The 25,038-nt window shown below is 39.1% G+C and overlaps 1 protein-coding gene and 1 long non-coding RNA gene across 12 annotated transcripts in view; one reads left to right on the forward strand and one right to left on the reverse strand.

The window, feature by feature from the left end:
• LOC134287729 (uncharacterized) overlaps nucleotides 1–25,038 on the reverse strand; it is a 473,313-nt gene that overhangs the window by 328,614 nt on the left and 119,661 nt on the right. The gene's annotated exons all lie outside the window — the stretch shown is intronic.
• LOC109419826 (uncharacterized) overlaps nucleotides 1–25,038 on the forward strand; it is a 115,886-nt gene that overhangs the window by 57,980 nt on the left and 32,868 nt on the right. For 8 of the 11 annotated variants that reach the window (XM_062850391.1, XM_062850397.1, XM_062850388.1 and 5 more), the window contains 3 exons: nucleotides 7,767–7,814; nucleotides 7,909–8,131; nucleotides 15,676–15,978. In XM_062850391.1, the coding sequence (XP_062706375.1) occupies nucleotides 7,812–7,814; nucleotides 7,909–8,131; nucleotides 15,676–15,978 (529 nt within the window). In that variant the 5' untranslated portion in view covers nucleotides 7,767–7,811. The remainder of the gene's footprint in view (nucleotides 1–7,766; nucleotides 7,815–7,908; nucleotides 8,132–15,675; nucleotides 15,979–25,038) is intronic. The other 3 variants (XM_062850393.1, XM_062850394.1, XM_062850395.1) reach the window with 1 other exon arrangement.

Raw genomic sequence — 25,038 nt, forward strand, 5'->3', positions numbered from 1 at the left:
ATATCAAAATTGATCTGGTTAAATAGAATATTTTGCATGAGCCGTTAGTTTAGAAGCGCATTTTATTCCTTGATTGTCTAAAAAAATCCATGCCTAATGGTTCGCCGTAAAAAAAGTTCAGTATCGCATATCTTGTCCTATAAATTCAGGTATAGCTTAAAATTGAGGGGGTTAGAAGCAAAGGGATGTAAGTGACAAAAACCCACTTTCGAGTAAATGAGGTTCAAAGTTTTTGACCAATTTTTCATCCCATATAAAATGTATGGAGTTTCAAAATCAACCCAATTTTCTCTGATTTATTGTAATTTTTCCAATCATCGTAGAAACAATCTAAAAAAAGTTCCTGAAAGCTTGAAATCTGATATGTTTAACTCAAAATCGACAAAATGGTCACTTAAACCCCTTTTATTCTGGGCCCCTCAATTGTGACGCTGCTGAAGGAAATCTGAGCCCGTATTCGGGTTCAGAGGCTCAATATCTGCTGGTACCACATAAGATTTTGAGACAGACCAAAAGTAGATTTTTGCTTCGCTGTGTTCTTAACCTATATCCGACTGGCTTGCTTCATGACGGGCTTGGTGGTCTAGTGGCTGCTCCTTCTGATTCATATGCAGAAGGTCCTGAAGAAGGCTAGAACAGAAACGGGTTGACGAAACCGTTTCCCTTCCATCCAATTTTCACAGCACAGTGTCAATCTAACAGATAAGGCCTACGAATCATGCGATCAAGCGAACTGTTCCGCAGTGAACGTAAAGATTACATTTACGTCTGGCATCTACGCACCAATGTGTGAACCCTCTGCCAACATTCCGACATCCGCATGAATTTGTGCAGACGCAGAGGTATATTCGGTCTGCTGTGGATACAAACGATTGCAATCTTCACTTCCTTCTCCTTCCTCATATTGACATGCAACCTGACGTGGTTGGCGCCGGCGCCATTGTTGCCTTAAATTAGAAGATCACCAACACTTACATACTGAATATGTCTGCTAGTCCCCGCGGTTATCCCATTGGTTGTTCCTTGTGTGAGTATAGCTGGTCTGGCAATACTGGAGCAACATCAACGGGTGGTCAATCAAGTTCAGCTTAAACTCAAGCAAGCTCATATACGGCTGACGTCCTACATATTTATATGAGAGTACATTTAAAGTGAATATAAGTACGAGACCCGTTTCTTATGAATTGACCGAGTTGAAAATCCACTGATAGTCTTCCTTCACTTGACCGGCTACAAGCACATTGAACACTTATTAAGTCATAATTAAGGGAAACAGTGGGAAGGAAATCACCGGAACTTTATTGCTTCCGTTTCCCTTACTCCCCACTGCATCCGTGGAAAGTATTCCCCTAGGTATTTCCCTATTATTGTTAATGGATATGACTCTTTCCCCACTAGTGAGTCCCAAGCTGATTATTGCCTGTACCTTGACATGTGCTTTCTCCGATTCTAAAACTATGCAAATGAGTTAGTAAACACCGCATTGCATGCCCAATGGAGTGCTTGTTATGCATTCGAGTAACTCAATTAGAAAGTTTCATAACTTTAAAATGTTTCAGTACTTCCAACCAACAACCCTTGCAGGTGATTTAGATTCCCATCTTACGACTATGACCTAATATTCTAACCTCCAATCATCGTCGAACAATAACAAGGCAAATTACTCGTTGACCGTATCGGTTCCACTCAGTTCCATTCAAGAAAGTTCCTTTGCAAGGAAACAAACAAAAAACAACACCTTCTCCATTTCCTCTCCACAAATGTTCTATCGTTTTTGCCCCTACATACTTTCCATGCCAGCGGAATAGCGCAACGCCCGCCGCCAACCATACTCAATGTCATTGAATTTGCATAAATAAACACCTCAGGACACGTGACGAGCGAAACATCCAGCCTACTGTGTGATTGTGCGATTTCGCCTTATAGGTTCCAGCCCTGGCTTGCTTCGATTCTTCTTAGGGACTGTCCATTAATTACGTAAGGGTTTATAGGGGGAGGGGGGGTTTGAGAAATCTTACGCGCCATACAAAAATATTTGGGTTCTCATACAAAAAATCTTACAAGGGGGGGTGGGGGTGTCGAAAAACCGTAAAAATTCCCTTACGTAATTAATGGACAGCCCCTTACGAACGGTGAGGCTACCTTCTGGAGAAAGTCGCGTTCTTGCGGCCAGGCCAGGGTGAAGGTCAGCTTTCAGGGAGATTTGTTGCAATTTGCCTCACGCTATCCTTTCAGCAAAAAAGAGAGAAAGGATTCGCTTGAAAGGCTTTTTCATTTTTTCCATGTGATTTATTCTTGCATGACAAGAAAGTGTAAACCGCATTATGTAATTTGGATTTGGCTGACCTGGCTGACCGACCGCACCTTGTGGAAAGTGTTCTCGAAGAAACGGAAGGCCTTTCTTCAATGATTGGTCACTTTTCGAGCGTTTGATGGACGTTTGTCGAATCATAAATTCCCGTGTTTCGTTTCTTGTCATGTTTACCAAATTGCCACGTGCCGTTTTTGAATCTTTTTTGGTCTTTACTTCACGATTTAATGAATCTCGCTACAACCGCCATAAAAAAAACTCTGGTTCGTTGGTATATAATTAAAAAAAAAAGTTGTTTTGTTAAAATCGATGGACCCCAAGTACTTCAAGAAGCTATCAAGGTGCCAAGATAACGTTTTTCGTGATATCTGAAGTAATTCATAAAACTATATTTCAACAATTTCTGTTGTAACTATCTCCAACTTTAAATACCTGTGATATGGTAACGTACGGTGAAGATCTGGCCCGCTGCCGACTGGCCGTCGAAGGAGCCAGCTTGATAACATCGCACAAAGTCAATCGTTTTAGGTGACAGACGACGAAAGATGATCTAGGGTTTCACTTTGAAGCGTGCACTCAAAATGATGACTATCCGAGAATTCTCACACTTGAACTTGTCGCCTTTCTTGAGGATGCGGATGAGTATCCCTTCCTTCCACTCCTCCGGTAGCTGTTCTGTTTTCCAGATTCTGACTATCATCCAATGCAGACTGGGTCCATCTCGATGAGTTTAGCTGAGATATCATCCGTACCAGCTGCTTCCAGCGTGAGAATTCGATCATTTCCATCCTCTGCTGCACTGGCGTAGTCGTTTCCTCCGCTGTCTCAGTCTTCAACGCCTCCGTTTTCACTACATTCAGGTGCACGCTCTTCGAAGTGTTGCTTCTTCCATCTTTCGATCACCTTACATCCGTCCTTCAGTAGGCTCCCGTCCTTATTCATGCAGATTCCGGCTTGCGGTAGGACGGCGTTGAGCTTCTGGATGAATTTCCGTGTTGGTGATGACCGAGATGATGACATTCTAACTGCATTCTTCTCCTCCAAAATCGCTCTGCATTCCTCGTCGAACCAGACTCCGTTCGACGTACCAGATGATGCTCTCGTCTGCATCGTTGATGACTGCTTTTACTGTACCCCAGTAGTCCTCTAGTGGGGTCACATTGAGGTCACCCTTGTCAGGCAACACTTCTTCGAGATTCTGTAACATCCGGTTGCTTCCAATCACCGATAAGAATTCCTTTTCTGGCATACCTGAACGTTTACGTCTCCTATGATGATCTTGGCGTCTCGGCTTGAACAGCGGGTGTACTCATCGTCAAACTGAGCGCAGAATACATCCTTGTCATCATCAGCTCTTGTTCTTGCGGAGTGTGGACTGTGCACGTTGATTATGCTGAAGTTAATGAATCGGCTCTTGATCTTCATCCCGCATATTCTCTCGTTGTTCACGCGCCTCTGCACATCGTGCCTCACGATAAAAGCTATTTCCAGCTCGCGTGTGTTACCGCAGCTCTGGTAGACGGTATGGTAGATGACACCTCTAAACGTTCGCACCTCCTGCAGCTCTACGAATCCGCTGTTCTTCGGCCATATTGAGTGAAGTTTCACGCAGGGTTCATTCCCATATTGCGAGTGTTCATTTTGTATGTCTGTTGCAAATATACTGCTGTTCGTTCCAAATAGCAAACTTTTATTTAAATCGATTTAATTGCATATTCATGCTGCTTTATTTTTCTTATTTTCGGATACCGCTACAGGTGCATCCTCGAGAATGTGAGTCCTCCCGGTTGAAGTTCGAACTATTGTGTTATTGACATTCCGATGCATTCCTAATATTTCACCAATTTCCTAACATTCCCGAAAACCATGGTGCACAGCTGAATGTAGACGCCTTCGCTGGCACTCGATCGTTATCAACTGCCTCTGATAAGTACTGTTGTGTGACGCTCCTTCTGAGGAACATACGTTCACGTTTGCAGAAGTTAACCCCTCTCCGGACAGGTTAAGGTCAGCTTACGACCGAAGTTATCACCGGTGCTGATTCTCCGGTACTCCCTAAGGCTTTCAAGAAAGCTTCAAGGAGGCAAGGTTTGGTCAGAAGCATATCAAGCTGGGTATCAAGGCATATCACGGAATTTCCAGGAGGTTTCAGAGGATTTTCAAGATGCTTCATAGGCTTTTTCATGAGCTTTCAGAGGGTTTTCAGAAGCTTATCAGGCTTTACAGGCGCACAAGTCAGCTTCACGGAGGTTTCAGAGGCATTTCATTGCGATTTTACGTGTTTTAGTGCTTTGGGGGCTTCGTAGGCTCTCAGGTGAACTTCACGGGAGCTTCAAGGATTTCAGAGGCGTTTCAGAGGTATTACAATGCGTTTCAAGTTGTCTGAGGAGCTTTCACAAGGGTTTTAGACTTCACAGGCTCTCAGATGAGCTTCACGGGGGTTTTGAGGGCATTTCAAGGCGTTTCAATGCGTTTCAGGATATTTTTGAGTGGTTTTTGGGGGGATTTTCATGCTTTCAAGTAAGCTTCACAGGAGTTTTAGGGAAGTTTCAGTGCTTTTACAAGGTGTTCCAAAGCGTAGCAACGCATTTCAGGACATTTTTGGGCGTTTCAGGTGGCCATATGAGGCTTCACAGACACTCAAATGAAATTCTCGAGGATTACAAGGGAGTTTTTGAGGCGTTTTAGGAGTTTCCGGAAGAGTTTTACTGGGTGTGTTGTATATGTATTAGCGTGGGACACAAAAAGTCATTTTACTCCTGTACACTTTTTGAGTTCCATTTTGGACCCATATCAACCGTGCAAAATTTCAGCTCGATCAATAAAACTATATTTTAGCGCCAGTCGTTTCAAATTTTCATACGATTTTCTATGGGGAAAATCACTTTTTCAAAGAAAAATAGCCACAGGTTGTCCCTTAACAGCTAAAATAAATCGATGAATGATTTCTGTGATTTATTGACTGAAATCCGAATGGCATGCCAACGCTGTTTAACATGTAAGGAATAACAATAAATAATAAAATCTCGTCATTTTATCGATCGGGTAAAGCTTAATAACTTTTCCCCGAACGTCGCATCGCTTTGCGGTCTTCGGAGGTCTGATTCCCCGTGAAGTTTTCTACAAAAATCATTCAACGACTTATTTTTAGGCATCAATGGATGACCTCAAGCGACTTTTCTTTTAAGAAATAAATTGTCCCCATAGTAAATCATATGAAAAACTAGGAATGGCGGGCGCTAAAATATGGTTTCTAGGATCGATCTGAAATTTTGCACAGTTGATATGGGACCAAAATGGAACTCGAAAAGTATACAGGAGTTGCAATTTTCCCATTATTTATATTTTCCCATATAAACCGTGTCCCAGCCTAATATGTATGACAATGAGCATCTCTCAGTGTGTTTAGAGTCTGATTGATAACACGAGCACATTTCCCATCCGGGCAATGCCTAAGCTATCGAGTGATAGCTGCTGACTAGATCATAGTGGGCCACGAGTCTTCTATTTTCTTCGGTATGCGTTCGGCTACTTCGGACGTACAGTGTATCGGGTCGCTGCGCTGGGTGATTCTCATCTAGAACCAACAGCCAGATTCCCACAGTGAGGTTCACAGGCTCTCAGATCAGCTTACGGGGATTTCGAGAGGGTTTCAGGGGTGTTTCAATGCGTTACTAGGTGTTACAAAGCATTTCAGCGTTTCAGGAGGTTTTCAAGCGGTTTAAGAGGGCTTTAAAAGACTCTGAGGTGTTTTGCAGGGTGGCTTCGGATACGTTTTAGGGCATTACAAGATGTTACAATGCGCTTCACGCTGTTTTAGCGTTCCAGGAGGTTTTCAAGGAGTTATAGTTTTCTTCAAACTTCACATCAGACAGTTTCACGGGGGTTCCAAGGTGCTTTCAGAGCTTTTCGAAGCGTTACAATGCGTTTCAGGACGTTTCAGGGCGTATCAGGAAGTTTCAGAGCGGCTTAAGGGGGCTTGCCATGTTCTCACGCACGGGGTTTTTCAGAAGATTTCAGGAGCGTAACAAGTTGTTACAAAGCGATATAAAGATTTTTGGGTTGTTCAGAGGCGTTTCAATACATTGCAAGGCTAATGCATCCCAAGGCTAATCCCAAGTAACAATGATAGCTGAATGACAGCTTATTCAGCCATTTCTTTTAAATCAAGTTTAAAAGTGATTTATTCAGCAGTTGTACAGCATTTCAGAGGCGTGTAAGGTAGATTTAGAGAGGTCTCAAGGTGCTCCATAGTCTTTCAGCTGAACTTAATGGTGGTGTCAGGGGTGTTTCAGACGGTTTGAGAAGGGCCTTAAGACGTTCATAACGCAAGCAGAACCGATGACCTGAAAGCATGAATTTCATTCAAACACGCATGATAAGCATGTACATTAGCGTGGGTCATCGGAACCGATTTCTCAGATCAAAGCTTTTTTGGTTTCATTTCGGGGTTTGAGTATCTGTGCAAAATTTGAACACGATCGGTTGCGTCTACACTTTGCACATTGCAATTGAAATTTGTATGGGATTTTGTATGGGAAAACATACAAAATGATGCTGTTTCGGCAAGCAATGCCAACGCTATAACTTTTTCAATAGGCATCCCGAGCAGGAATGAATAACTGCCACATAACTGTAGCATACCAAAGCCAGGTATCATACCAAGACAAGGTATTGGTCGGTTATTTAGGTATTGAAAATAACTTATTTTGGTATTTTGTAGGTATTGACGCAATACCTCAACGAGTTATTGGTTTGGTGTGGAGGACTGCTTGAGGTATTATTCAATTATGGAAAAATCGCTATTTGTATGGAAAAACCGCCGATTATTATTTAGGTATTGCCATACCTGATGTCGTTATCACGAGGGCTACTTAATACCTCATCCAGGTTGTAGGTATTCGGTTTTCCATACCTGAGTTAGTTATTCTTCAGCTATTTTCTCCTGCTCGGGATCTTATCACTTCGTGGTCTTCGACAAAGTTACTCAAATTCATATTGTCTATCCGGTTGGAATCAAGACCGACATTCAATCAAAAATTGCCATTTTCTTGGTCCACAAGTGTCGCAACTGTTTCGCATCTAGTGCGCTGTGTTGCTGACAACAACGGGAAGGATGCGCACTACATTTGACATGATTAAAAAACGTCGCGAGTTGGGTCGCGTCGCGACTTGATTGTGCGAAGTCCGGTTTGGTGGCGGCCCGACAATATCATTCCACCAGGCTCGTACATCCATGGAACGCGCTGCTAGCACTAACTCTCAATTTTCGACTGTGCTGGCAGCACAGTGCTGCTGCTAGTCTTCTTGATAAAGTGTTCTTTGATCAAAGACACCTTTTGAAATATGACATTGCTTATGCTAACAGTTCATCTGTCATCATTAATTTCATTTTCATGAAACTTCAAGAAGATTTTTGACTATTTTGATTTCCGTTTTTCTATCTCGTTTTCAGTTCCTTGGTTTCCGTTATTATTGAGTTCAAATTATCTGTTCCAGAATGGTAAATGCAGTTACTGTTTTACAACCAATCCCATTAGAGTTCTAACCCATTATGTCTCTCCCCCGCGCCTTCCAAAACGCCTATCCACCCGCAGGTCACCCTTAAAACCACGCACAAGAGCAGCCGCTCGACGACATCGATCAGCTCGGTGAGCCGCAAGGGCAAGAGCACCAGCGTCGTCCGGAAGAAGTACAAAGATTCGTACCACGTGATGGGAGGCTTCGAGCAACGGCCGTGGACTCCGACCAAACGGCGGGGGCCCATCGCGGCGGAACACCGTGGACCGGGACCGCAGTATCTGCTGCCACAGCTGCTAGGTGAGTCACACAAAGGCGAAACACGCTCCAAATGATGTTATAATCCGTTTGAGTAAGTGCGGCGGCAATAAAAATAAGTCGGGCTTTGCGTGGGCGTCGAGAGCACTCTTCAGGTGAAGCGATCGTTTGCTCGCGACTGCGGCAGCGGCGCGGCCCGCCTTGTAAGGTAAAATCGCGATCGCGCTGCGGAGATGCGGAACAGCAGCGGAGGATCTAAGTCAAACAAAGTTCCATAAATAGTAGATATAAATTATTCAAATTAGAATCATTAGCAAATTTTCAAGAGCAGACGATTGGCTTAAGTAGTTTTTAATATTCGGAAAACAAATGGTGCATTAGGAGTGGGACTGTTAACTCCCACGTGAAACTGTCCCATCGTCACATGGCGGGGTGGAACGTGAGTTTCTATAACTCATGATGCTGTCGAGATTAATCTGTTTCTTGAACCTTCCATTGGTTGTCTTTTAGCTCTAGACTTTTATTGAGCTTTTGATTATTATGACTATCATATCTTAGTTTTTCCATTACCCCGAATGACCCATTTCCCCGAATTCCATTACCCCGAACGACCCATTACCCCGAATATTTTTTTCTCTATAATTAATTTTCTATTTGCTGAAATGAAGGAAAGCCATGCCGTTAGCCCCGGAATGAACAAGCTTGGTTGATAATATTTCATTCTACCTTTTAGAGAACTGAATCACTTAGAGGAGAGTATATTCAAATCCTGGAACACCAAAGAACTACCAAAAGCTACAAGAAAGAAAATACATATCATTATTGAGCTATTGGTTTCAGATCATATGATCAAAGAATAATAATGAATAATAAGAATAATAAACTAGTGGTCTTAGTTATCCAGACCCAGTCTCCAGATAGGCTTGCGGATAAATCATTCGGGGTAATGGGTCATTTGGGGTAATGGATCATTCGGGGCAATTGCCCATTCGGGGTAATGTCATTCGGGGTAATGGAATTCGGGGAAATGTCCTAAAACCCTAACGAAGTATGTAACACTAACGTTTTTAACGTTTCGACCATAAATTTTAGAGAGTTGGGTCCTACAAAACAGGAAAAAAAATACCAAAAACACACTGGGCAAAGTCGCAACCAGCTTGATTGCTGTCCGGCCTCGGGGCCTAAATGCATCTTTACTAAACAGAGAAAGATGCGCACTCGAGATGCAACAAAGAACCGTTAGTTTTCGTGATCATACAAAAAAGCGTTGTGGTCTTTTTTAAGTTTTTGACATACACGGAAAATCCAAACTACCTAATATTTGGGTCGATTTTACTCAAAATTGAGTATATCGAATAAACTCGTTACCCAAAATTAGGTTGTTTTCCCTCTCTGGCTCACCGATGTTGTCAAAAACGAACAAAGATGCATCTGCCCAAAGGGAGTCCTTGACCCCAATAAGCCAATTTTGGGTAAATGACGGTTTACTCAAAATTGAGTTGAATGAGGGGGGGGGTCTTAGGTTGAATTTACCTACTCTTGAGTATATTTTTTAGCAATTCTCCTTTCTATTTGTTGTTTTGTTGTTTCTATTAGGAAGTTTACTGGTATTGAAAACACTTGAACACGAATCACAAGAAGAACTAACCCAATCTGTTGAGTAGGAATGAAGTACCGTATCGTTAAACATGGCCATTTTATATGAAAATCGACTACTGTCGATCGATTAAATGAACTGATGACCGGACTCAAGTTTAACTCACAAGCAATTTTAACTCACCATGCTACAACAAACTATCAGGTAGATAACTCCTTTCCGAAATGATTCTGCAGTCATAGGCAGAGATACCAGATTATTTTATCAAAAATCTGTATCAGTACAGATTTTTCTGTTTTGACGTATTTTGGGGTATAGCAGTTTAATGAACAACACTCGAATATGAATCATTTTACTAGAGTCGAGTAAGGGTACTTCTTGTAAAGTTATCCCATCGAGCCCATATTTGTACCATTTATAGAGAATTAGTTGTGCAACAAACTATTGAAATTTGAGAATATTTGGAGCACTTAATAAAAAGTTACAGCTTGCTGAATATTTACGAGATAATAAGTAAAAGTTGCTTACTTCTACTAATTTGTAACTACTGGCAGAATCTCGAACCAACCTGCTAATCAACCCACCAGCGCCACCTAGTGATGGAGTTTTGAATCAAACGTCCCATCACCAGTTAGACCTTGGCTGACCTAACAACTTTGTCAAATACACCAAAAATCTAAGTAATCATGGTGCTAAGAGATACGGTATGGAAATTTTGCAAGTGCTACGTCTTGTTGTCTGTGATATCTGTTATACCAGAGACAAACAGACTTAACACTGATGAAATGCTTATACCAAATATCTCATGATCCTGACTGAGAGTTGGTGTCTTTGGCAATATTGTTTGACTGGTCAAGAACTTAAAAATGATGGGCCATTTGATTCATAATTGCGCTAGAGAGCAAACAAATCTTATATTCCATATATCTCAGGACTCTGATCACTTAGAAGAATGGTGTCTTCGGCAATGTTGTTAGGTTTGTTAAGGCATCTCAGTTAATTAGCTGATTGGTTCGAGATTCTGTCAGTAGGCGCCGCTAGTTGTAAATCAGTAGTAACATGCAACTTGTATTTATTATTTCGAATATATTCAGCAAGCTGTAACTTTTTCTAAAGTGCACCAAACATTCTCAAATATTAACTGCCAGTTGCACAACTAGTTAGCTATAAACGGTACATATTTGGCCTCGATTGGATAACTTTACATGAAGTTAGAACAGCTCTAGTAAAGTGATTCATATTTGAGTGTTCTTCGTTAAACTGATATATAAGCCATTATCAACTTGTGTACCCTGCAGTGCAAAACCGAACATTGTTTTATTTAGTTTTATATTTTTCACAGTTACGTTTTCACATTTGAAACAATTTGTGAAAGTTTCATGATGATCGCAGTAGTATTCAATTTATGGCGATTTTTTGAAATATCACATAGAAATCGAATTTTAAAACTTCAGAGTCCATTTTCTCGATGCCTACTTTTTACAAATGGGACTGACTTGCGATTCACGGCAGTAAAGCAAGCTGCTGATTCCTAATAATTCAACCACAAATAGTAAAACTGTTGAAATATTTTGATAATTCCGAATGAATTGAAATGATTTGAATGAATTGAAATAATTTTCTTGAAATCTTACATTTCTGTTGGACTCACAAAATTGGTGAGGAATGTAGAGTGGAAGACTTCAGCAAACTTAGATAAAAATAGATGATTTATTACGATGCGTTTGATCATTATGTCTTGAGGAAAGCTTCTTAAGATATCTTCGAAAAAAAAATCTGAATCTTGCGTTTCTAGAACAATTTTGAGATGTGACGTACTTGCACGAAACCGACAATTCACAGAAGTATTCTGTGTGACGTTAGTAAAAAATGTCATCCCGAAAAGCAGGAGATAACATAAACACCGGGAGACTAACAGAAATTATTCTGGAAAATACTTTAATAAGATTTTTGAAATATTTAGTTCGAGTCGAAAACTCAACTGAATTGTTGGAAATCTAATAATCTGTTTTAGAATCTTAACAAAAATTTCTCAAAATTTTAAAAATTTAAAAATATGGTAAAATTTTAAATGTTTTAAGAGGAAACCAGAAATTCCATAGAACATTCGAAGGTTTGAAAAAAAGTCCATCAAATAAAAAAAGGATCTCTCATATTGAATTATATGGCATTTATTTTTGTTTTGGCTCAAGAGCCTGCGGCGCACCAGCTAAATGTTCACGGCGCACCAGGGCGCCGCGGCGCACAGTTTGGGAAGCACTGGTTTAGGGCTATGATACCACCACAGCTATCGAGCCAGTCTTTAAAAATAGAACATATAATGAGAGACGAGCGCGATAAGGCACTCGCATACATATGCAATTTTACTTTTTCTGATTTCAGAGAGCCAATACAATTTTTGGTATACTGCCACCTACCTATTTTTGTATATGCAACGTTATATCCCAATTTTTGTATAAGACATATATGAAACTGTATTAAAATCTGCCAATCTCTGGTTGCGTGTACTTTACAAGAGGTCAGCGGCTCACCGACGCCCCCATACGTGTCAAGGATTTGGCATAGCCAAAAGTCAAACTGGATTCGAAGCACCACCCTAACCAGCTCCGTCTTTCACTACTTTAATGTTAAGAATCGTAACTTGTTATGTGGCTTAGTTAAAGCGCCGGACTAGTGATACGGAGTCGTGGGTTCAAATCCCACCAAAACATGTTGCAATTGTTTCACACATTTATCTTTCAATTTGTCAATTAAACGTACTTTTCCTAAAAAATACTTCAAGTTTTTACATCTATTCCAAACGTGGTATAGCCGGAAAAGGGCAATAAATTCATTGTCATTCTCTTGGAATTCCTCCACAAATGCCTGATTAATATGCCTTCTTAATATTCGTGTTGGGATTGCTTCAAACGTTTCTGCAAGGATTTCTATACATTTCAAGGATTCCTCCAGAGATTTCTCTAAGGATTCCTATAGAAATTCTTCTTGCGAATCCTCCACAGATTTCTTCAAGGATTCCTGCTAGGATTTCTCTGAGAGTGTCATCAAATATTCCTACTGAGATTCCCCCAGAAAAGTTTGTAGGGGTTTCTCAAGTATTTGCTGTTGAGAATTCTCCAATAATTGCGGTTAGTCCTCCAAATAATCCAGGAGCATCCCCAGCAGCAATTGCCTGGAGTAATACCAGCAAGAATTTCTACAGGAATCTTAAGGTGATTTCCAATAGGAATTACAGGGAACATTCCTGCTTTTTCTCGTGTAAATAAAAATGAAAAATGAGAAAAAAGCAGGCTGCCTACGCTAGTAGCTGTATTTGTATAAGGTATTCCAGTAATACTTCCAGCAGAAATCCTAGCTTCGCTTCAGGAATTTTTCCAAAATTTTTATTGTGATTCCACTAGCGAGTTCTCTAAGGATTCCCAAATTGATCTCAAGTTGAGATGGTGGCGCTATTTCACTTGGAACTTTATCTCAATAAGAACAAAAGCAGAAGGAGGTGTGTTTCGCACAATGAACAACTTTGCAGAACACACGAATGTTCCCCAAAGTTAATTCCTGTCTCACTTTTAGGTGATTAATCACAAAATTAAAAATTGCAAGATAAGTAGTACACTGAAGTTTTTTTTACGACGGTAATGGTACCGCGTAAAAAACCGCGTTATTTCAAAAACCGTCGTAAAAAATCGCGTTATTTCAAAAAACGTCGTAAAAACCGCTTTATTTCAAAAAAACGTCGTAAATAAGTCAAGTCACTTTAGATGTGATCCTGGCTATTTTGCGCGTGTTTTTGAAAAAAAAAAATAAACTAGTTTTTTACGACGTTTTTTGAAATAACGCGGTTTTTTAACGCGGTACATATATAGAAAAACATCTTCTACGACATTATACCGCTAAAGTCAAAACTAGGGGCTGCAAAAATGGTGCACTGAATCAAATTTCAACCAACGTGCAACAACAATGACAATGTTGCAACCTGCATTGATTGCGACAATCCAACAGAATAAGAAAAAAGTCCACAAGTTTCAAGTTTCTAAAGCCTTGCATTGCGATTTCTCTTAGAAATTGATCCTCGGATTCCTTCAGAAATTCCTGTAGAGATTCCTCTAGGAATTCCTCCAAGAATTGTGCCAGGGATGCCTCCTGAAAGTTCTCCAGTGATTCTTCAAGGAAATCCTCAAGGAATGTCTCTATGGATTTTCCATGGAATTTATGCAGAGAATCCTCCAGGAATTCCTCTAGAGATTCCTCCAGGAATTCCTTGAGGCGTCCCTCCAGGCATTTCCACAGGAATTCCTCTTGGGAATCCCCTAGGGAATGCTTTCAGATTTTTTTAGGAATACCTCTAAGCATTCCTTCAGGACTTCTTCCAGAGATTCCTATAGTGATTCTTCCCTGATTTCATTCAGAGACTCCTCCAGGAATACCTTTAAGAATTCCACCTAGAATTACCTTCAGAAATCACTCCAGGAATTGATCCAGGAATTCTTCCAGTAATTTCTCCAGAAATTCCTCCAGAGATTCTTAGATTGTGTATGCATTACCAGTGATTAAAGGACTTTTTCACTCAAAGAAGCAAAAGTTATTGAACAATGTATGTGGAAGTATGCACTTTTGACCCTTCCTCAGCCCCAACGACGGTACACTTAATTTTGTTTTTACGCGGTAGACAGATTCGCGTAAAAAGTCATTTAAACACGTAAAAAGTCGTATACCATCGTAATGCAAACTTCAGCTATAAGTATCAACATCTGAGCCGGTCAGATTGTACCGTTGGAAGATTCTAGATTTGTTTATTTCATCCATGTGATATTAGTGATCAAAGTTCACGTTCGATTGAATGTTGATTCAGACACATAAGTTCAACGACGTAGGTTGAACTTGCTCGAAGTTGCTGCATCCTACTCTTACACGTTTGTTGACTAATGGGTAAGAGCAAGATGCAGCAAGTTCGAGCAAGTTCAACCTGCGTCGTTGAACAGGTCTATAGTCGTTTTACAGTGAGTGCGTGACAAATATGAGCAGTTTTCTTGATTGAACGCTTGCTGCCCTAAAAGGAGATGATACACTGCGATTATTTCCTGTTTGAGTATAGACTAATAAATATGTATGTCCACTGAACCTTAAGATCAGTAGTGTCTCCAGTCGCGACCACCCACGTTCAGAACGTGCCGCACTAAACAACCCTCTCGGTTAACCCTTTATAAGGCAGTGGCAACATATATACACATATACACATATTTTTTTCTGCTCGTTTAGAAAATTTTTACAACTTCTGTTTTAACTGATGGACACATTAGGCCTTTGTGAACACACATGATTTTTTTGAGCCATAACAAATATGAATGGGCTTTTTTAGAATGAAATGTCTCTCCAAAAACATCCATTTTTGAGTGCATGAAGGTTTATAAGCTCGAAATTCTGTTATGTTGAGCGAATTGAAAATCGAATGATGGGGAATGAAAGGCCTATGTTCCTTTTACTTGTGGACAAAATTTCAACTTGATTGCTTCATTATTATTAGAAACTCAGCCTTTTGAAAAAATGTACTGTAATAAATGGGCATGTACTAAAATTGCCATAACGTCCAAAATAATTGACCAATCGAATTCAAATCCACACAAGTAACTCATGAATATTAGGGCAATAACCTGTCAAAAAATCAGCATGATTGATTAACGCATCACAAAATAACAACATTTTAAACTTTGTTGACAAAAAGTTGAAATTTAATTTTTTTCATACAAAATCGACCATCGATTTTTTTGAAAATAAAAACGTTTTTGTTCATTACACCACATGTACTTTACATTCCAATGTAGAACGAGTGAATTCCGTGACTGGTTCTCTCGGCCTTATAAAGGGTTAAACGGCTTCCACTTGCCTACGGGAAAACGTGTAAACAGCAGCTAGACACGAATGCAAATGACTTCATCTGCTCTATCGAGTAAAAAAAATAAAAACGCTAATCCAACACCCACTTCCTTTTTAGGCACACGAGTAGTCGACTCCAAGCGGGCGGCTGCACCCGCATACAGCTTCGGTCAACGCCACAGACCCCGGACGGAGTCCTTCAGCCCCGGTCCCCTATACAACATCACCGGGCTCGGGTGCAAGGGCAAAGACACTCCCCCGGCCTATTGTTTACAGAGTCGACCCAAGGAAATCCCCAAGTACCTCACACCGGCGCCCGGCGAGTATAACGTGGAAAAGTCGGACAAAATGCTCGTCAAATCAGCTCCACGGTATACGTTCGGTGTGAAAAAGCCACCGAAGTCCACTAGTGAAACTCCAGGTATTTGACACCATCTCTAGAGATAAAGCGCATTTGTTTTATGGCATCCATCATTGTTGTTCACAAGTTCATCTTTCATGCAATTATACTTTATTCCATTGTGCCCTATATTTTATCTACTGATTACACAAGAACTGTTTGGAACAGTTCTAGAAAAGCTGCTACAAAGATAGGATCACTATAAAAGCACCCTCCCAGTCCTATATAATTAACCACCCCCGAAGACTTGGAAGCTGGTTAAATGAATCTGGTTTATTTCTCATGTAAATTGTGCTCGTTCATTTTGTTTATTGAGAACTAGATAGCTGGATTGATTTAATGCTGTTGCGTACCCGCCTTTTTCCCTTTCCTGGTGGGTAACTATGGGGTAGGTTCGTCTCAACAACCAATCCAGTCGGCACCAATACTTTGAAATTCGTTTGAAAACAGAAGCAACAGGTGACGGTGTGTGTTGTACTCTTTTCGCTTATTTGGTTTGGTTGGTGTGGTAATGTTATGATTTTTATTCCATTAGATGTAGTTGTAGTCAAATGCGTTGTAGTAATAGCAGTACATAAGAATTCTATAACACTAGTTCGAATGTTACTATCTGGGCAAAAGCACGGCATTGTGATCAGCTTGATTGCTGTCAGGTTTCAGGGTGTTCCTGTAAATTCTGGAAGCAATTTCGTTGGGAAATCCCTTTCCCTTTGGAAATTTATTTGACAGAGCTTTGGCAATTCTTTTAAGGATTCCTTCGACAGTTTGTTTAGAATTCAGTAGGGATTCATTTCAATTTAAGTCAGTAATTCCATATAAATTAATTCGATTTTTTAAGGAATTTTTTTTAATAACTCATTTGGAAATTGTTTGGGTTATTCGTTTGGAAAATTTTCGGGCAATCTTTTCGAATTCCTTAGACAATTCCTTCGGCATATTCCTGGATATTTCCTTCGGCAATCTCTTTGTAAATTCCTTCAACCATTCTTTTGGGAATCTTTCAGACAAATTCTTTGGAAATTCATAAATTTCCTATCTAAGTTGCAATTGACTTTCAAATGCAGTTGCCAAAAATGGAATTTCAAGAAGAATTGCCGCATTATTTACCAAAAAAAAGTCGAAGAGTTCTCAAGGAAGCTTCCAGAGAAGTTACGAATAAGTTTTGGAAGAAATTTCCAATAAAATACTAAATACTTAATTTCCTAAGGAATGGGGCACGTTCGGTGTAGTACTATGTTTGTAGTAATGAGCTGAATATTAGTATGGTGAGAAGGTCAATGCTCCGTTTCTGCAATGAAATGGTGCAAAAAGCGTGGGTATTATGATTCCTTGCCTGATTTAATGCTTTTTGAGCAAAACTTTAGATAACCATGTTGTTTATGTTGCCTATTAAATGGAGAAAACAACAACACTGTTGCCCAAAGTTTTGCTCAAACAGCATCAAATTAGGCAAGGAATCATAATATCCACGCTTTCTGCACCATTTCATTGCAGAAACGGAGCATTGAACTTCTCACCATACTAAAATTCAGCTCATTACTACAAACATAGTACTACACCGATCTGTCCGATTGCCGAAAGAACTTCCGAAAAACTTGCGAAAGCATTTCTGGGTCAAATGAACTCCCGAAAAACTTGCCGAAGAAATATTTCCAAGGGGTTTTTGTAAGACATTCTTAAAATTTTGCCAGAGGAGTTACCGATGAAATTTTAACAAATTTCGAATATAATTACCAAATCAATTCCCAAGAAGTTGCCGTAAAAAAATCATAAAGAGTTGGAAATTACCACAGTCAATCTAAAAAAAAAAAAAAAACAGTGCTAAAGAACCTCCCAAAGAATAGTGGAAAAAAATTCCCTTGGGGATTCAGTGGTTTATTTGAGATTTAAGGATTTTTCGTTAATTGTATTCGGTGATTTCTTAAAGATTTCATTCGAGATTTTTTTCAGATTTTTTCTGCTACTCCTTTGGAAATTCTTTGGTTCATTCGTTTCAAAATCCTTTTTTAAAACTCCTTCGAGGTTTTTTTGACGACATTTTCTGAAATCTATTCCTGCACTTATTCTAGGAATAATAATATCTTCAATGTTAATTTATAAAGTAAAATCTCGAAATATTTTTGGATGAAGGATTCCATGGTTCAATATAAAAATTCTACATTGGAATGACTACAGGAAAAATTCTGGAAGCATTTTACAGAAAAGCTAGGAGATATGGTACTTCAAAATCGGTAAAAAAGGATTCCTGGATAAAAAAAAAACTTTAAATTCGATCTTATTAGCTAATCCTTCGAACTAACTGAAGAGATTTGTTCATTTTTCTTTGACAAAAATTCCAAAAATAATTACCAAACGATTTCTAAGAAAAAGTTTGGTAGAAAAATTGAAGTTTAAAATTATGGAGAAATTTCTCAACAATTTTTAAGAGATAAACCTAAATTATTATTTGTTGGAATGTTGAATACAATTTCTTGAAGATTGAATGAAAAATATTTCGGAAAATCCTGCAAGCAATGCCTTAAAAAAGAGATACATGAAAAATTTCTTCAAAAATTCTTATGGAAAAATTTGACGAATTTTTTAGTTTCTGAAGATTTATGATGCATGAAAAAAAAATGACAGAAAAAAAATGAAGCGCATGTTTGTGGAATGTTATAGTGAACGGAAATCTATTATAATACTGTTCCGTTCAATAAATTATTTCGTAATCTTAATCATTTTCAAAATGTTGCAAACCTATTTTTGAAATTGTTTCGGTATTTTTCTTGTACGTAAATCAAAAATTTATTTGAAAACTGCTGCGGCAATTCTTTTGGAGATTCTTTCGGTGGTTTATTTGTGAATTCATTAAGCGATTTGTAGTTAGCCTCCATTTAGCCTCCAAAAATAATTTGCTGTTGTAGGGTTTTTGGAGGCTAACTACAAATCGTTGGAGGCTAACTTTTTGGGGCATTGTAGGGAAAAACCAAGGACGCCAATCGAAAGATCAGCTCATTTCTAATCGGAAAACATATAAAAACTTTGAATTTTCCTTAAAAATAACGAGTTACAAACGAAAAACAATTTTTCCATAGTAACTTGCATGCAAGTTTGGAGGCTAACTACAAATCGTTGGAGGCTAACTATTTGGGGCCCTATAAAGCAAAACCGAGTACGCCAATCGAAAAATCAGATGATTTCCAATCAGAAAACACATAAAAAATTTTCATTTACCTTAAATATTACCAGTTTAATGAAGAAAAACCAATTTGTCTTAGAGACTGACATGCAAATTTGGAGGCTAACTACAGAAATTATGAAAACCTTAAAAGGCTCAGGTTTTTGACGGAATAAAGTCATAACCCGCAACTTGAAAGTTAGCAGGGATCCTGAGAAAGCGATTGACCCTAAGAAATTGAAAATCTGTGTTGGTTTACTAAAAAAATTTCAATAAAATACGGATTTTGCAATTTTGTTCATAGATTTATCAGATTTTCAAGCACAAGCCCCCACAAAAGTTTGGAGGCTAAGGTTTTGGCAAACCGAAAGGTCACAACCCGCATATTGGGAGTTATCTGGGACCCTAAGGAAGCGTTTGCGCCCAAGTATTTGAAAATCCATGTTTGTTTACTGAAAAAAAAATCATGACATACGGATTTTGCAATTTTGTTCTTAGATTTATCTGATTTTCAAGCACAAGCCCCCACAAAAGTTTGGAGGCTAAGGTTTTGGCAAACCGAAAGGTCACAACCCGCATATTGGGAGTTATCTGGGACCCTAAGGAAGCGTTTGCGCCCAAGTATTTGAAAATCCATGTTTGTTTACTGAAAAAAAAATCATGACATACGGATTTTGCAATTTTGTTCTTAGATTTATCTGATTTTCAAGCACAAGCCCCCACAAAAGTTTGGAGGCTAAGGTTTTGGCTAACTGAAAGGTCACAACCCGCATATTGGGAGTCAGCTGGGACCCTAAGGAAGCGTTTGCGCTCAATTATTTGGAAATCCGTGTTGGTTTACTAAAAAAATCATGAAATGCGGAATTTGCTATTTTGTTCGTAGAGTGATCTGATTTTCAAGCACAAGCCCCCACAAAAGTTTGGAGGCTAAGGTTTTGGCAAACCGAAAGGTCACAACCCGCATATTGGGAGTCAGCTGGGACCCTAAGGAAGCGTTTGCGCCCAAGTATTTGAAAATCCATGTTTGTTTACTGAAAAAAAAATCATGACATACGGATTTTGCAATTTTGTTCTTAGATTTATCTGATTTTCAAGCACAAGCCCCCACAAAAGTTTGGAGGCTAAGGTTTTGGCTAACCGAAAGGTCACAACCCGCATATTGGGAGTTATCTGGGACCCTAAGGAAGCGTTTGCGCCCAAGTATTTGAAAATCCGTGTTTGTTTACTAAAAAAAATCATGAAATACGGATTTTGCAATTTTGTTCATAGATTTATCTGATTTTCAAGCACAAGCCCCCACAAAAGTTTGGAGGCTAAGGTTTTGGCTAACTGAAAGGTCACAACCCGCATATTGGGAGTTATCTGGGACCCTAAGGAAGCGTTTGCGCCCAAGTATTTGAAAATCCGTGTTTGTTTACTAAAAAAAATCATGAAATACGGATTTTGCAATTTTGTTCATAGATTTATCTGATTTTCAAGCACAAGCCCCCACAAAAGTTTGGAGGCTAAGGTTTTGGCAAACCGAAAGGTCACAACCCGCATATTGGGAGTTAGTTGGGACCCTAAGGAAGCGTTTGCGACCAATTATTTGGAAATCCATGTTGGTTTACTAAAAAATCCATGAAATGCGGATTTTGCAATTTTGTTCGTAGATTGATCTGATTTTCAAGCACAAGCCCCCACAAAAGTTTGGAGGCTAAGGTTTTGGCTAACTGAAAGGTCACAACCCGCATATTGGGAGTTAGCTGGCACCCTAAGGAAGCGCTTGCGCCCAAGCATTTGAAAATCCGTGTTGGTTTACTAAAAAAATTTCATGAAATACGGATTTTGCATTTTTGTTCGTAGATTTATCTGATTTTCAAGCACAAGCCCCCACAAAAGTTTGGAGGCTAAGGTTTTGGCAAACCGAAAGGTTACAACCCGCATATTGGGAGTTAGCTGGGACCCTAAGGAAGCGTTTGCGCCCAAGTATTTGAAAATCCATGTTTGTTTACTGAAAAAAAATCATGAAATACGGATTTTGCAATTTTGTTAATAGATTAGCCTGATTTTCAAGCACAAGCCCCCACAAAAGTTTGGAGGCTAAGGTTTTGGCAAACCGAAAGGTCACAACCCGCATATTGGGAGTCAGCTGGGACCCTAAGGAAGCGTTTGCGCCCAAGTATTTGAAAATCCATGTTTGTTTACTGAAAAAAAATCATGAAATACGGATTTTGCAATTTTGTTCATAGATTTATCTGATTTTCAAGCACAAGCCCCCACAAAAGTTTGGAGGCTAAGGTTTTGGCAAACCGAAAGGTCACAACCCGCATATTGGGAGTCAGCTGGGACCCTAAGGAAGCGTTTGCGCCCAAGTATTTGAAAATCCATGTTTGTTTACTGAAAAAAAATCATGAAATACGGATTTTGCAATTTTGTTCATAGATTTATCTGATTTTCAAGCACAAGCCCCCACAAAAGTTTGGAGGCTAAGGTTTTGGCAAACCGAAAGGTCACAACCCGCATATTGGGAGTTAGTTGGGACCCTAAGGAAGCGTTTGCGCCCAAGTATTTGAAAATCCATGTTTGTTTACTGAAAAAAAAATCATGACATACGGATTTTGCAATTTTGTTCGTAGATTGATCTGATTTTCAAGCACAAGCCCCCACAAAAGTTTGGAGGCTAAGGTTTTGGCTAACTGAAAGGTCACAACCCGCATATTGGGAGTTAGCTGGCACCCTAAGGAAGCGCTTGCGCCCAAGCATTTGAAAATCCGTGTTGGTTTACTAAAAAAATTTCATGAAATACGGATTTTGCATTTTTGTTCGTAGATTTATCTGATTTTCAAGCACAAGCCCCCACAAAAGTTTGGAGGCTAAGGTTTTGGCAAACCGAAAGGTTACAACCCGCATATTGGGAGTTAGCTGGGACCCTAAGGAAGCGTTTGCGCCCAAGTATTTGAAAATCCATGTTTGTTTACTGAAAAAAAATCATGAAATACGGATTTTGCAATTTTGTTAATAGATTAGCCTGATTTTCAAGCACAAGCCCCCACAAAAGTTTGGAGGCTAAGGTTTTGGCAAACCGAAAGGTCACAACCCGCATATTGGGAGTCAGCTGGGACCCTAAGGAAGCGTTTGCGCCCAAGTATTTGAAAATCCATGTTTGTTTACTGAAAAAAAATCATGAAATACGGATTTTGCAATTTTGTTCATAGATTTATCTGATTTTCAAGCACAAGCCCCCACAAAAGTTTGGAGGCTAAGGTTTTGGCAAACCGAAAGGTCACAACCCGCATATTGGGAGTCAGCTGGGACCCTAAGGAAGCGTTTGCGCCCAAGTATTTGAAAATCCATGTTTGTTTACTGAAAAAAAATCATGAAATACGGATTTTGCAATTTTGTTCATAGATTTATCTGATTTTCAAGCACAAGCCCCCACAAAAGTTTGGAGGCTAAGGTTTTGGCAAACCGAAAGGTCACAACCCGCATATTGGGAGTTAGCTGGGACCCTAAGGAAGCGTTTGCGCCCAAGTATTTGAAAATCCATGATTGTGACGGGTTGTGACCTTTTAGTTAGCCAAAATCTTAGCCTCCAAACTTTTGTGGGGGTTTGTGCTTGAAAATCTGATAAATCTATGAACAAAATTGCAAAATCCGTATTTCATGAATTTTTTTAGTAAACTAACACGGATTTTCAATTCGTAGGTCTCAATCGCTTCCTTAGGGTCCCAGCTAACTTCCAATATGCGGGTTGTGACCTTTTAGTTAGCCAAAATCTTAGCCTCCAAACTTTTGTGGGGGTTTGTGCTTGAAAATCTGATAGATCTATGAACAAAATTGCAAAATCCGTATTTCATGAAATTTTTTTAGTAAACCAACACGGATTTTCAATTCGTAGGTCTCAATCGCTTCCTTAGGGTCCCAGCTAACTTACAATATGCGGGTTGTGACCTTTTAGTTAGCCAAAATCTTAGCCTCCAAACTTTTGTGGGGGTTTGTGCTTGAAAATCTGATAGATCTATGAACAAAATTGCAAAATCCGTATTTCATGAAATTTTTTTAGTAAACCAACACGTATTTTCAATTCGTAGGTCTCAATCGCTTCCTTAGGGTCCCAGCTAACTTCCAATATGCGGGTTGTGACCTTTTAGTTAGCCAAAATCTTAGCCTCCAAACTTTTGTGGGGGTTTGTGCTTGAAAATCTGATAGATCTATGAACAAAATTGCAAAATCCGTATTTCATGAATTTTTTTTAGTAAACCAACACGGATTTTCAATTCGTAGGTCTCAATCGCTTCCTTAGGGTCCCAGCTAACTTCCAATATGCGGGTTGTGACCTTTTAGTTAGCCAAAATCTTAGCCTCCAAACTTTTGTGGGGGTTTGTGCTTGAAAATCTGATAGATCTATGAACAAAATTGCAAAATCCGTATTTCATGATTTTTTTTTAGTAAACCAACACTGATTTTCAATTCGTAGGTCTCAATCGCTTCCTTAGGGTCCCATCTAACTTCCAGTATGCGGATTGTGACTTTGTTTAGCCAAAAACCTGAGCCTTCTAAGGTTTTCATCATTTCTGTAGTTAGCCTCCAATGTTGCATGTCAGTGCCTAACGAAATTTTGTTTTTCTTCTATATTTGGAAAAAATTAAGATAAATTAAAAGTTTTTATATGTTTTCTGATTGGAAATTATCCGATCTTCCGATTGGCGTGCTCGGTTTTGCCCCAAAAGGCTCCAAACAGGTAGCCTCCAACGATTTGTAGTTAGCCTCCAAACTTGCATGCAAGTTACTATGGAAAAATTGTTTTTCGTTTGTAACTCGTTATTTTTAAGGAAAATTCAAAGTTTTTATATGTTTTCCGATTGAAAATGAGCTGATCTTTCGATTGGCGTCTTTGGTTTTGCCCTACAATGCCCCAAAAAGTTAGCCTCCAACGATTTGTAGTTAGCCTCCAAAAACCCTACAACAGCACATTATTTTTTGGAGGCTAAATGGAGGCTAACTACAGACCGCTAATTCATTAGGCATTATTTTTGTCATTCCTTTGAATTTCATTCCTAAATTCCTTTTAAATTTTGTCGGAAAATTTCTCAGCAAACTTTTTTGGAAACTCCTCCGAATTTTTTGGATCATTTATTTGAATTTTTTTCTGAAATTTCTTCAACACTTCTTTAATCGAGAGTTTCTTTGGCAACCTTCATTTTAATTCCTGCAGCTACTCTTTTGAAAATTTACCAGGCAATTTTAAATCAATCAGATAATTTTTAAAAATATTTGAATAAATTTTCTATTGACTGCTTGAGAAATTTTTAAAAGTTTTTTTTAGAAGAATTCCATATGAATTTGCCTGAAAAAAGTCCTAAGGAGTTTCCAAAGAATTTCCAAACAAATTGCCAAAAGAATTTCCAAATAATCATCCCAACCAATCCCAAAGGGGATCGCCGAAACCGATTCGTAAAGAGCAGCAGAAGAAATTTTCAAAGAAATACCACAGCCATTGGCGAAGAAATTTCTGAATGATTTTTCAAAGAATATACCGAAACAATAGTGAGGGGAATTCACAAAACTATTGCTTGGGAAATTTCTAAAAATATATGCAAAGCAATTTTCTAGACACCATTTCCAAAGGAATTTTTCGAAGGTAATCATGAAATTTGCCAAAGTAATTCTCAAAGGAATTGCGGAGAAAATTGCGAAAGGTATTTCCAAAGAAATTGCAGAAAGAATTTTCAAAGTAATTGCTGAAGGAATTTTCAGAGGAATAGCCGAAGAAATTCTCAGAGTTAGAACCAAGAAGCTTCCAAAAGAATGGCCTGAGATATTTTTAAAGGAACTACCGAAGAAATTTCCGAAAGAAATTGCCAAATAAGTTCACAATGGATTTGCCGAAGACATTTGCAAACAAAACGCGAAAGAAATTAAAAATGTTTTGCAAATTTTGA

This window comes from Aedes albopictus, chromosome 2 (assembly GCF_035046485.1).
Source record: "Aedes albopictus strain Foshan chromosome 2, AalbF5, whole genome shotgun sequence".
NCBI classification, from domain to species: Eukaryota; Metazoa; Arthropoda; class Insecta; order Diptera; family Culicidae; genus Aedes; species Aedes albopictus.